This window comes from Chlorocebus sabaeus, chromosome 15 (genome assembly GCF_047675955.1).
Source record: "Chlorocebus sabaeus isolate Y175 chromosome 15, mChlSab1.0.hap1, whole genome shotgun sequence".
Classification (NCBI taxonomy): Eukaryota; Metazoa; Chordata; class Mammalia; order Primates; family Cercopithecidae; genus Chlorocebus; species Chlorocebus sabaeus.
The window spans coordinates 31,888,094-31,901,566 of NC_132918.1; the positions used below are offsets into that span (position 1 = coordinate 31,888,094).

Here is a 13,473-nt window from a genome sequence, read left to right on the forward strand (position 1 = left end):
TATCTTTCCCCTAAAACACTTGCTCCCCTAACTTCCCAGGAAGAATTACATCCTCATCCAAATTCCCATGAAACTCTCCTCACGCTTCTTTACTGCCTATGTTTTTTCATCTGTAAAATAGGGCTAAAAAAAAAAAAAAAAAAAAAAAACCTTATAGAGTTGTTTGGAAACTAAATGAGTTAATACCTGTAAAGCAAATAGAAGCACAATCTAGGCCATAATCAGTGCTCAATACATTTGTTATTGATGTCATAATTTTCATATACCTTTGTTGTATCTCATGTAATAGTTTATTATAGATACTTTTTCTAAGTTGATTATTTATTCTTCTTCTCTACCAGGTTGTGTAAGGTTTTCTGTAGCTTCTCTTACTTTCCCACAATGTTAGTACATCATAGATTGTGATAAACATTTGTTGAACTAAATTCTTCAAATTTAATAAGCCAATACAATGAAAAAAACTGACCTTTCCCCTTGAATCAACAAGTTGTTTTATTGAACTAATTATTTTGGAAATTAATGGACATCCCTCCACTTCAATTTTTGTTTTGTTTGAATACAAGCATGAGGGTTAAATGAATTGCTGAAAGAAAAGATGATCATGTTATTTATTAATGACAGAAAAGTAGGTTTATTCTACTTAATGATCTCCAGTAAGACAATATTCTTTTTTGTTTAAGGGTAAAAATTATGCTAACTCTAATAGACAGGGAATATTGGGTTCTTCATTTTGCATTAAAATCATACTTTCTCCACATTCTTGGAAGAAGTTGTATCCAGAAGGATTGTGAAGAAGAGTTAGAATAGGTGAACATTTGGGTAAAGAAGAATATAAAATACATTGGAGAAGGTGATGGAAATGGGAAGGATTTGGTCAACCACACTGAAAAAATACATGCTCATTTCTAGTTGGTAGTTATATAAAAATAAAACTATCTAGAAAAGCAACAGTATACTTTTATACCACTGAAGAATCCCAGAATATATACACAATTAACTACAAAAAGAAATATCAAAATCTCTGGAATGCCGTATTGGCAGTATTTTTGGTGGTTCTTCCTGCCACAAAGCCTGGCTCTGGTGTCAGCATTCACCCTCCCCACCCTCAGGTGAATCTTGGCCTAAGTCATTCCTAATGCCAAGGTGTGGTTTAGGAAGGGGCCTATGGCACGGTCCTGGGCAATGAGGCACAAGAGAGTCTACTGGGAAGTTTGTCTTGCTCTTACAAAAGAAAGAGGATGTGTGAGGAGGAGCCATTTCATTTTCCTGTCTCTGAACATTGTAGTACACATGAAGATGTTGCACTCAGAGCTTCTGAAGTCACCACACAATAAAAGACACTTGCAAGATAGCACTGAGAATGGCAGAGCAGCAAGGTGGGGGACTTGAGTCCATGACGAAATCACTGAGCCTCTGAAAAAAGGCAGGAGTCCCTCTGTCTCAGGATATCTTGTTACCTAAGATAATAAACTCTTTATTGTCTGACTAGCTTAGCAGATTTTCTATTTCTAGCCTACAAAAGTTTGTAAGCAGACTCAGTATTCTGAGTGCTCTAAGTAAGACTGACATACTGATTTTAAGAGGAAACCTGCAGTTTAGTTGACTAGAAGTGCATTCATACTTACAATGACTATTCTAGAGGAGAGACAGTCAGACTTGTTGTACAACCAGTGAGAAGTAACAGTATAAAGAACACAGACTTCCGAAGCAGGGAGCCCAGGTTCAAATCTCACTTTTGCAGCTCACCAGCTGTGGGGCCTTAGGCAAGATACTTTATTTGACTGAATTTCAGTTCCTTCATTGTAAAATGCCTACATCAATACCTACCTCATAGGTTGATAGGGTGTACTAAATGCAATAATGTAATAATAAAGGGCCTGTCAAATAGGAACCCAAATAAATGTTAATTTCTCTTCCCCTAATTAATCCTTTGCCAAGATGAAACACTAACTCGGTTTATTAGACCATTAATTCAGACGCCTTCTTTCCAGCAGGAATTACTCTGTCAGCGGGGCTGGTGTCATCAAGAGTAATTTCTGCTGAAAAGTTTCCAACCTTCACATTTCTACTGTGAAGCCTAGTGTGGTGCAGAAGGGATCAGGCAGGGTTACTTCCAACCATAGACAAAATTGATGTGACGATAACCACAGTGGAAAGGTTTATACGCCCTTGATTGTTTTATTCTCACACCTTAAAAAAGGTATGTGGGTGGAATTAATGGGCTCCAGGGAAGTGTGCTTGTAGTAACTTTTCCTCCGAGTTATTTCTACATTTTCCATTACATTCCACCAAAAGCAAATTGTATTCTACTGATCATAATTACCAAGCTCCTGAATACAATTAATTAACACACTGTCTTAATAATATATTGTGTTTGGATTATAAAAACAAAAGTAGCAGTTGGTGTCAGCAAGAAGTCCTCTTTATTTCTGGTATGGTAATACAGGCTATTGTAAAGGTATTCAACTTTTGCAATAAATAAATAGAAGTCATGTTTACCTAAATAGTCATTAGCTACATGCTTGTACTAATAATGAGGGTAAAATTGGCAAATATAACTGGGAGACAATTAGACATCAAAACCCTTTAAAATGCATTTACTCTTTGACCTAAAAATTCCACTTTTAGGAATTTATTTTTTATAAAGAAATAAAGACTTGTGCAATAATTTTTCAAGAATTTTTCTTGCAGGAAGAAAACAACCTAAGCATTCAAGATCCAAAGATTAAATTATGGAATGTCTACCCAATCAAATACTACACAACCATTGAAAATGAAAGCATAGGAAAAAAAAATGTATTGACATGGAAAGATGCACATGATATATTCCCAGATTTTGAGAGGTCATAAACTGTACGTTCAGTGCTTTAGAGTTTTCATTAAAACATATTTATTTTTTTAGTTTCAATGGCTATATACCAAAACGATTATGAAATGCTTCTTCTTAAGGATTTTTATTTTCTTCCATCTTGATTCTGTATTTTTTTCAGTAAGTATAAACTGTGTAATAAAGCAAAATAATTTTTAAAAACTCAAATGAGAAATTAGTAAAATACTTTGAAGCTAAATATCTAGTAAATAGACTTTTCATTGTTTATTATCTAGATTCTGAACTCTGGCTTCTCAGATTTCAGCCAAAATCTGATTTTTAAAGTTGTAATTTAGGAGGCTGAAGACCAACTCCCCAGGGCAAGAAGATCATCAGGTTGTCCTTTTAGGGGAGGTGACTGCTCCCTCCTCGTCTTATTGATGACCATAAACTAGAAAGGTAGTGAACTCTGTTCTAAACTGGGGGTATTCTCTTCAGTCAGAAATGTCCAAGCCCCTACAATGACATGCAGGGAAGTTTAAAGTAGCTTTCCTGCCCATGCTTAGTTGGTTCTTTGTGTTTCCAGGGAAGGATCCTTCCAAAGAAAAGAAGCCAATTGGCACCCACTCTGGGATGCAGCTCCTGGCTGTCACCTCCAAGGAAACAAAAGTTCTGGCTTCTACCAGAACCCTGCCTGCCATGCTTACCTGGACCCTGATTTAGTTATCATATTATTAATAATTATTATTGCCTTGGGTGTTTATTGACCCTCTGCTGTGTACCATGCACTTTGCCAGGCACTTTTCACACATTATTTCATTTAAAATCTTAACAGCAGCCATGGAAGGTTAAAGCTATCATTAACCTCATTTTATAGATGAAGAAACAGTTTGCCCAAGATTATATGGCTAGTAAGGATGAGAGGCAAAATGAGAAACTAGATCTACCTGGATTTTATTAGAGGTTCCTTAACCAATTAAATTCGGATGTTTATAATTCACTTTGGGGAGAAAGTTCAATTTGCCATTCCTGGGTCTTTCTAGACCAGAGTTAAAAGTAATTCCAAGAAAGTACTAAACCACTTCACATTTCACAACCAGAGGAGTGATTCTGCTGTATAGCCACACCCTTGAGTGCTGGTGGCAAAAAAAAAAAAAAAAAAAAAAAAAAAAGAGGCCAAGACACAGCCAAGGGTCCTTCTGTGTTCAGCTCCATGCTGACTTGCTTGTCGCTTAACTTTTCTAAACCTCAGATCCCTATATAGAAAATGAGCTTTATTCTTGTCCTAAATACCTTGTTTGTGAGTATCAAATAAGACAATGTGTGTGTAGGCACTTTTGAAAGTACAAAGAGCAGGAATCTTGATTACTCCTCATGCAAATCACTTCCGCCCTCAAAACTCAAAAGCAATGTAACTTTTATATAGCATTTTGCAAAAGACTGAGTGAGGGGTTTTAGAAATACAGAGAAACCTTAATGTAAAAATGTCCCCTGTGTAATGTTTCCCCATGTTTAGCGTTAATAAGTCCTGAGGAAAAGTCATTGACTCAATGCTCCCTACCCCCATCTAATGCTTTTGATTTAATGTTTCCTCTCTAAGTGCATGAATTTTTGAAATACAGGAAATTTTGCCACAGGACTTAAGAGTCTCCTGTGACTTGATGTTAGGGTATCTCCTTAGTCATTTTGGTCTGTGCTCCCTGGGAGCAAATTAGAGCTTTGGCCGTGAGTTGATACACATTCTGTTTTTAACTAAAGATGATAGTTGGCTCCATTACTCAAAAATATTATACCAAGGCTTAGGATTACATTTGCAAGGGCTAATTTTTTTAAAAAACTAATATATGGCAGTAGAGGGAACAAAGGAATTTTTTATTGACCATTTTTTAAAACAACTTTAAGTTGTAAAAGCAATATATGCCCATGTTTTAAAATTCAAAGAGGGTACATAAAGTGAAATGGAAAAGTACTCACTCCACAAACATTCCACTTCTGATTGGTAAACACTAGTTTCTCATACATGCTTTGAGAATTTTTCTATGATTATACAAGCAAATGGATGTAAATATATAACTATTTTTAACATAGTATCATTTATGCTATAGACTGCCCCCAAAATGCTTTTTTCCTAAAAGTATGTTTGTATAGTTTTTAATATTCTCCTGTATTGCTCAAACAGTTTTAAGCTCTCTCCCCTGCAGTATTCCATTGCATGGATATAACAAATTATTTCAATATTTTTCCCTGGGTGAATACTTAGTTGTTTATAGATTTTTAATAACACAAACAATGCTGCAATGAAAACTTCACCACATGTCTTTGCTCAGTTATGTGAGTTCATCTTTAGAAAAATTCTTAGAAGTAAAACTGATAGGTCCGAAGGGAGGTGCTAATCATGTGTTGATAGATTTTTTTAAATGCAAATTACCATCTAAAGCTGGTTGTCCTAATTTGCTTTTCCCCCACCCTTGCTATTGAGAGCCCTGCCTTTGCCAACAATGGGTATAGATGATACAACAATCTATTAAACTAAGATGGATACTATTAATTTTCGGTGGACACTGGATTAAAACAAGTATTTTTTTAGGTCTTAGATAACAAGAAACTGGAAATCCTTGTCCCTAGAGGTACTGTGAATCTCCAGGCCTTGAGCTCTGAGAAGAAATCACATTGAAGTGAAATAAATCTCAAAAGAGGGGCTTAACACTCATGGAGTGTTTATTGTGTGCCAGGCACTGTTCTAAGTACTTCATATACCTTAAGTCTCCTGTAATTCCCAACAACCCTATTACAAAGGTACTTTAGTCATTTCCATTTTACAGACAAAAAAAACTAAGGCACAGGGAACTCAATTCCCCAAGGTAACTCGGCTGATAAATGATAATGCTCAGATTTGAGCCTAGAAGTTTGGGTCCAGGGTCAGGTGCTTTTAATCACTTATGCACTCTGTCTCTGTGCTCCTAACGATATGCCAAACACATTTATTGAATACCTACCCTGTGCCAGGACTGACACAGGCACCGTCTTATCCTCATAGCAATACTAAGTAGTATTATTCCTGTTCCAGAGATATTAAAGTGGCTTTCCAAAGTGACAGCAAGGGGATGTGTACCGGGGCATGTCTGATTCCAAAGCCTGTATTTATTCCACTACAACATGCTTCTTTACAGGAACTAGTTGTCATAATATTCATTTTACAGATAAGAAAATCAATACTTCAGAATGAGACATATAAGGGGCTATAAATGGGGTCATCCTTGCTAACAAAGAGAGCCTACCAGGGAGCTCCATCACATCTAGTTCTTCCTTCATCAGACTGCCATACAGTTGGAATATTCATGTATATTTAATTACATATACATGGTCATAGAGTAGCATATAGTGGCAATTTGCTGTCTCCCATAAAGTATGAGCTCAAATTGTCCAATGTGGACTAAAATTGAATGCAGAATTAAAGTCTCCCAATTCCAAGTATCAACAAAGCCCATTTTAAAAAAGTGATATAGTTAGGTGAGGATGAGCAGATGGACTCCCACACTGCAGAGACATACATCACTAGAATATGGTAGCAACATATTTTTAAGCTCAGTGAGAAACTTATTATCTGTCCATCAAAAAAATAGGTTTGGTGCTGGTTCCTGAATTTACAACTGTATTTCCTTACAGTATATAGGAAAGTTTGAGAGCCCAGGAAAGGTAAGAAGAGCAGTCCAAGGATGGAGAGTTTCAGAGGAGAGCCTTCTGGGTGGGCAAACCCCACCAGCCAATCACTGCTTCTGTTCACACCCTCCATGCCCAGCTCAATGTCTAAGAGCTCAGGCCCTGGGTCCAAATCCACTCTGCTACTTGACCACTGTGTTACCTTTAACAGGTTATCAAGCCTCTCCAGCAGTTTTCCTCATCTGTGAGATAGGCAGTAACCAACAGTGTCTGCCTCATTGATCTGCCATGAAGATTAAACATCATCCGTATAGATCGCTTCCCTGAAGTTTGGAGTTAGAGCACAGAATTACAAATGTCCACATACACAGACCCCTCCCTTTTATGTTTCAGTGTCTTATTCATTTTTTTAATGAAATCAGGAAAACATACTGTCCTATATCTAAGTCTGAAACAGAAAAGGGAATTTATACTCATTGGCTTACGATAGCTCCATGCTCTGGAGGTCAGAGTATGCAAATCTTGTATTTCTATGTCTGGCAGCCCTAGTTACGAATGAGGCGTTAGATCTCTGTTATCACTGTCACAAAACAAACAACATGTTACCAGCTTATCTTTTGATTGTCACAGCTTGTTAGGCACAAGTCAGTGTAGGCGGTTATTCAGTCAGATTTGGAGGTTAATTTGATTGTCTCTTAAAAAATTTTTTTTGTACACCATGGATGCTAACATAATATTACTACAAGAGGTTTCCTGCACTCTACAGTAAAACAAGTCAGCCTGGAAGAATATGCAAATGTGACTGTTATGTTGTTCAGTTTTCAGGGCAATTAAATATTTGCTTTGAGCTTCTCATATTGCATTGCAAATTCCTATAAAACTTACTATTCATTTCTGCACCTTAAGCTTATTTAGCATCAAGTCTTTGCCATTATTTCCATTTTATTGAAAATTGAGTTTTTAATTATGTGTCACAATCATATATAATGTGAATCTTTATTTGCAAAGTCTTTTTTCTGTTCATGTTAAATCAATTACCTTTGCCCCTTTGTTAGTTGGATAGTGGGAGGCAGCAGTTTCAGATTTCCTCTATGAGAAGATGTCTGCAACTCATGATAACAGTGTTGGCTCTTCTATCTACCCCAGGAACAAAGACCTTTAATTAGATGGGCCAGTCTTGTCAGCCTCTGCTGGGCAGGATCAGGTCTATATGAAGCCAATACAACTTCTTAAAAAAATAAAATATAATAATAATTAGTTACTCAAACTGGCTGTTAGAAATTGTGTGGATCCCAAAAAGGTGTTTTTACAGTTGAATTTAGAAAAAAGAACCTAAATGTTGTTAGAATGGTTGGTGTCTGTAAACATAGCTTTTGTCTTTGATGCCTTAATCTTTTGTTTAAAGGATTATTGTGAAAATCTCTAAATGACAGTAAATTAAAAATCAGGCAAAATTTGAGGAACTGAACAAGCAGTGCCTGAGATGAAGGAAAAATAAAAAAATTGTGTAATATTCATTTGGGGAAATAAATAAGATGGTTAATCTGCAGACACCTCTTAGACTCTTGTCATCTTTCCTCAACAAGATCCTTCTGTCCATTTCTGGTTCCCATACACAAGCCTCCCATCACTCAATTCAAGTGTTCAAGTCCCATTTGAGTACTATCTTCCCCTCACATCTTCTCTTAATAAGCCTTAAAATTCTATTTTTCCTTCATGTTTTTTCATGTCTTTTTTTATTTTTTACATTCCTAACTCAAGACCTCATTTCTTCTCACCTGGAATAGCAACACAGCCTTCTTACTGGTCTCCCTGACTTCTGATTGATCTCCATTCAGTGGAGCCTCCACATCGCAGCCTCGTTCACCTTCATGCAAGCCTAATTTTATCATGTTACTTCTCTGATCAGATCCCTTCAAAAGAAAAGTTAAACTCCATGACTACAGTTCTTTGGTCAGCTCCAATTTACTTTGCCAGGTATATCTCCCATTAGTTTCCATATATTCTCCAAATATATGGAATTCTATATTCTATATTTAAAAATTCTATTCTATTCTATAAAATTCTATTCTGTAAAATACCTATTCTATATTTAAAATATTTAAAATATTTAAAAATAAACAATTCTAATGTTCCTTAGATACAGCACTGAAATTGCTTCAGCCCTGAATCCAGATTGTCCATGTAGTCAGATCATACAGGGTCTTTACATGCCATAGAAAGAACCTTGGAATTCATTCTTTAGGCTACAGGGAACCAATGAAGAGTATTATGCATTGGAATTATAAATCAGAGTTGTATTTCACATAGATGATGCTGTGGCAGTGGAGAGACTGAATTGGATGGGAGCAGAGACTAGTAGGAGGATGTACTGAGCAGTTCTTGGATTTTCCTGAGAGATAAGACTGTAAGAGTACATTTGGAGGGACTATGATGAGATCAATTCTAAGTGTGTTGAATGTGAGGTTCTGGGGACTAGGGTGAGACACGCAAGGTGCCTGAGGGTGCAAAACTTAAGGAGACACTTACTCTGAGGTGCCCACCCAGCACTTGAATGTCCCAAAGCATACGTACTTCCTTAAATTCTTCACCCTAGGCACCTAGCTTGCCTTACCGCTAAGTTCCTATGATACATTTTGTAGAGATATCACCTCGGCAGCCACGGAGGTACACTGCCCAGCTCTCCCTTCAAGAAAGAACTTGCTCTTCAGCTGTAAGAAGTGCAGTTAGCTGACAACATCCAGCTACAGGACCTTCAGGATCTTCCTTGACTTTTAAGCCACAGTCATGCTCTTTCAGAGAACCCCTAGCCGGCGATTGAGCATAGCAGGGGTACTAGGCCTGGTCATTTCTGCCCACTGTGAGACTCCTTTAATGGGCACTCTTCCCTCCAGAGGTTGCCATTGGGTTGGGTGAGATTTTGTGAGATCTGCATTGTGTGGTCAGAAGGCTCTCCCTGCCCAATTTTGCTTCCTTCCCCATTTGTCTTTACTCTCAAATAAACCACTTGCACTACTAATTCTGTCTCAGAATCTCTTCCCAGAGAACCTAAATGACACAGCCAGTGAACAACTAGTTATACCAGTCTGGACCTGGAACTAGAGATGAAAGAAGCTGACGTGATTTTTTTGTGTGTGTAGCTAGAAGGTTGGGCTCTAGAATCTGGGTTCAAATCCCACTCCTCCATTTCTGACCTTATACAAACTTAGACAAGTTACATAAACTTCTCAGTACCTCAGTTTCTTCACCAGTAGAATGTGGATATTAATAGTAAATGAGGACTATATAAGATAATGCATTTAAAGTATTTAGTGTAGTGCCTGGCCCATAGCTGGCCCATAGTAAATGCTCAATAAATAGAAATTAAAATTATTATGTAGACTTTGAAATTTTGTTTACAGAGGTTGTTTGGTATAACAAAATAGGATAAATGTTTACTTAATCAAATTATTTTCCACAGACTATAATAAGGTTAGTGAATACTAATTTTGAAAAATGTAAAGCCCAACTCTATAATTTTTTTAATTTTATTTCCTCTTACTTCTAATATAGCTCCTCTCTCCACACAATGTCATTGCCTTCTCGTCTCCTGTCATGATTTACTTCTCCTTTCTGTTCCATCTACCCCAAATTCTCCTATTCCTCTCCTTTATATCAATTTTTGCTAATAACCTCCTCCCCTGCTTGGTTGAGAACTCATCTTCCCCAGAGAATTTTTCTTGATCAGCATGCCCTCCCCACCCTAACTGTGATTGTTCTTCTCTATTGGCAAATGCTCCCAAGAATTTTGTCCTTTTGAAAGTAAGTGGTACAAAAAAACAAACAAACAAAAAAGCCAATGCAATTCTCAAACCATATTGAAGGTGTCATGCCTCCATAAATAACAGTTAATAATGAAATAGTAGGAATGGTATCTTTAAACAGGAGCTTCCCTCCTTGACACCTCCTTTTGTCCCAAAGCTAGAAGCCAGCTTGGCGATGTGATACTTAATAAATGCTTACTTAAAGGAAGAATGTTTTCAGCTTTGGATGCGTGGTCAGCCTACAAATTATATTTGTATGTCTTCATTCTATATATGAGCCTTAAAAATAAAATGTTTGTTAGGACAGTCTCAGTCACATAATGGGGAAACTATTGTATGGGGGAAGTGTTTTACAATCATTTTAGGTATTTGGGGGTAATATAAATTTGTTTCATAAAATAAAGGCCTGGTCTACAATATGTCTAAAGCCAGTAGGAGGTCATACTTAGAGACAGATGGCAAATGCAGCATTCTTTCCTTTCACTTTTTAGTACATATGATATTCACTACAAAATGGCACAGAATGTTTTCCTGTTACCACACAGTACTACATAAGCTTTGAAAAACAAAACCTCTTTTTACACCTATGAAACTTCAAACAAAATAACTGACTTCAAAAGTAAAGTGAGAGTATTTTGTAATGTGATTGAAGGCAAGGAATATTTTTACATAACTTACTATTTCTATATATGTATTTATGCATATTGCAATACACATGAAAAAAGGTACTGCTAAATCTTCAGCCATCCTATTCATTCAATTTAAAATCTTCATTAAGATATTTACATTCAAGGCAAGATTCCTACACTGAATAGGACACAATCTGAGGTTCATTTATAACATTGGAAATGAATAGGACCTAAAATAGGAATCAGTTACACACAGAACAATCTATGAGTATAATATTAATAGTCTACACAGATTTTTAATGGCTCCTAATATAATATGCTGTTTCAAGGAGCCATTTCTACACACTGAAATGCATTTTTACTGTATTATTATACTTTAATTATAAATTGAACATGGTTGATAAAATCAGCATTTAGAGTTATGTAAATTTTTAAAAATATACATAATCCTCTATAAGTACACAGCTCTATATGTGATAAAATATTAGATCTCGGATGCTAAAAAGTAAAAGCAGCTTTCACACTGACTTTAATAATATTCATTTTTATTGTTACAACTTAGTAAACTATTTTACTAAAGTTTACAATTGTCCACAATGCGAAGTAAATCAAAAGCAATTGTTGCTTTTATAATCATTATCATGAAGCAAAAATAATAGCCAATATAAAATAATTAACCTATTTACTACCCCATCTTAAATATATTAAGAAACTACAAGATGGCATTAATACTATCCTAATCTGCTCCACTTAAGTTAATATTTAAGATGCTTCCATTTTCAAGTATCACTACTCACTGAACATTTAGAAAACCTACTGGTGAAAATCTATTTAATTTCTTAGAAAACTACTAGTTCAAAGAAAACCTACTTAGTGAATGCTATTTGACTTGCTACCTCATTTTCTCATCTTTACAACAATTAGTTAATATTGATCTCAAAAAGCAAGAGCATAATGCAAAGTGAAAGAATTATGATAATCTGAAGGCAAGAAAACAAGTTTCTATTACAAAAGTAAGCAATACTCAAGATCAGTTGTTTTTAAGCAAATAGCACATTATAGTCATAATTAGCTCACCGTCAGTTAGAAATATACATACACATTTTTTCAGAATAAGTCTTTTAAATATAGTGTTGCAAGTATCTTTCTAGCTTAAGAGTTTGAAATAGCAATTAAGTACGAACCTTAAATCATTCATCTTTACAACTAGAAGAGCAAGTCCCAAGGATGTAAATCTCACCCAATGAGACAAGGGATGCTGACTATATTATTAATTGCTAAGTAATCTCTTAATTTTAGAATCTAGCACCCAACACTAGCAAATAAATAATATGATTTATGAGCCTGCACTCTCACGCTGCTTCACTCGAGTTCAATAAACACATGCAGATCCTAAACGTACAGTGTGAATGTGATTCCTACAAGACAGAAAACATAGCAGGATTTGGCTATAGCAAATCTACCCCATCTACTTATTATTCAAGCACTAGTATTTAGAATACCTAAAATGCCTGCTGAACACTGCGGATCAACGTTCCCCTGGGGTTACTCCAAAGCAGAACCACATCTTTTCCCCTCAGTGCTTACTGAGTTTTAAGAAGGCAGGTAACATGGGGTAGAAATTCTCGTGCAGCAGCAATACAACTCTTCTCTCCCAGTTTTCAAAAATCAACACCTCCTCCCCATACACATGCACACACACACACACACACAAGAAAGGAGGGCTTTTTAAATAAGTGTTTAAAACATACCATTTGCATGGGTTTGAAAATTTTATTTTTCCTCTACTTGCTGTTGTTAAGATGTTTACAGATCTGATTAGAAAATCTGGATGTTCATAAAAAGTGTTGCTTTCAATGAGATTCCTTTAGTGAAATCTGTCTGCACAGACACATGTATACATAAATAATACATATTTATGCACACATGCCTACATTAACAAGGACACATGCACACACACCTAGACCAACAATTAAGCCCACACTGTTCTATAAGCTCTTTTTGACATTTTTTGCATGCATTTTAATTCAGATGACAGATTTTTAAAAAATAATAAGCAGCTGCATATAACGCACATCAAAGTGGCATGTTTAGAAAAGCAAATACATTACCAGACGCATTTTGAAGTTTCTGGAACACCCGCAGGTGAAAGGAGACTGGATCGGATGCTGGCACACTGTATTCCTCAGAATCACAGAGCTCAATGTGACTGTGGGGGAATGTGAGGCGAGTGTGAGGCTGGAAACCTTTGAGTTGAGCTCACTCTAGGCATCAGAAAGCCTCAAAGAGGGGAAAGAAAAAGGCAGCCCACAGACAGCCAGATGAGAAACTTCTGGCACCTCTCCAGCTCAGGAATGAATTCTCTGTAATTTGGAGACGTATAGTGATGGAAACGAAGAGAAACTTGGATTTACGGGTGAATTTGCTCAGCCATGCAGAAATAGGCAGGTAACAGCCTCTCAGCTCATTTTAAAACAGTCATTCAGAAACAACACTGAATCAAAAAATTAAGAGGCATCCTGCTTTTGAAAAAATGGAAAGGCTACTCCAGCCAGCTTCCCTAGATACCTTT

At 36.3% G+C, this 13,473-nt stretch overlaps 1 protein-coding gene across 1 annotated transcript in view; it reads right to left on the reverse strand.

Moving 5' to 3' along the window:
- The window catches only part of IQCJ (IQ motif containing J), a 182,402-nt gene extending 169,147 nt beyond the window's left edge, over positions 1 to 13,255 (reverse strand). Inside the window, exon 1 of the mRNA XM_073023488.1 lies at positions 13,013 to 13,255. Within this exon, the coding sequence (XP_072879589.1) occupies positions 13,013 to 13,021 (9 nt within the window). The 5' untranslated portion in view covers positions 13,022 to 13,255. The remainder of the gene's footprint in view (positions 1 to 13,012) is intronic.
- Between the last annotated feature and the right edge of the window lie 218 nt (positions 13,256 to 13,473).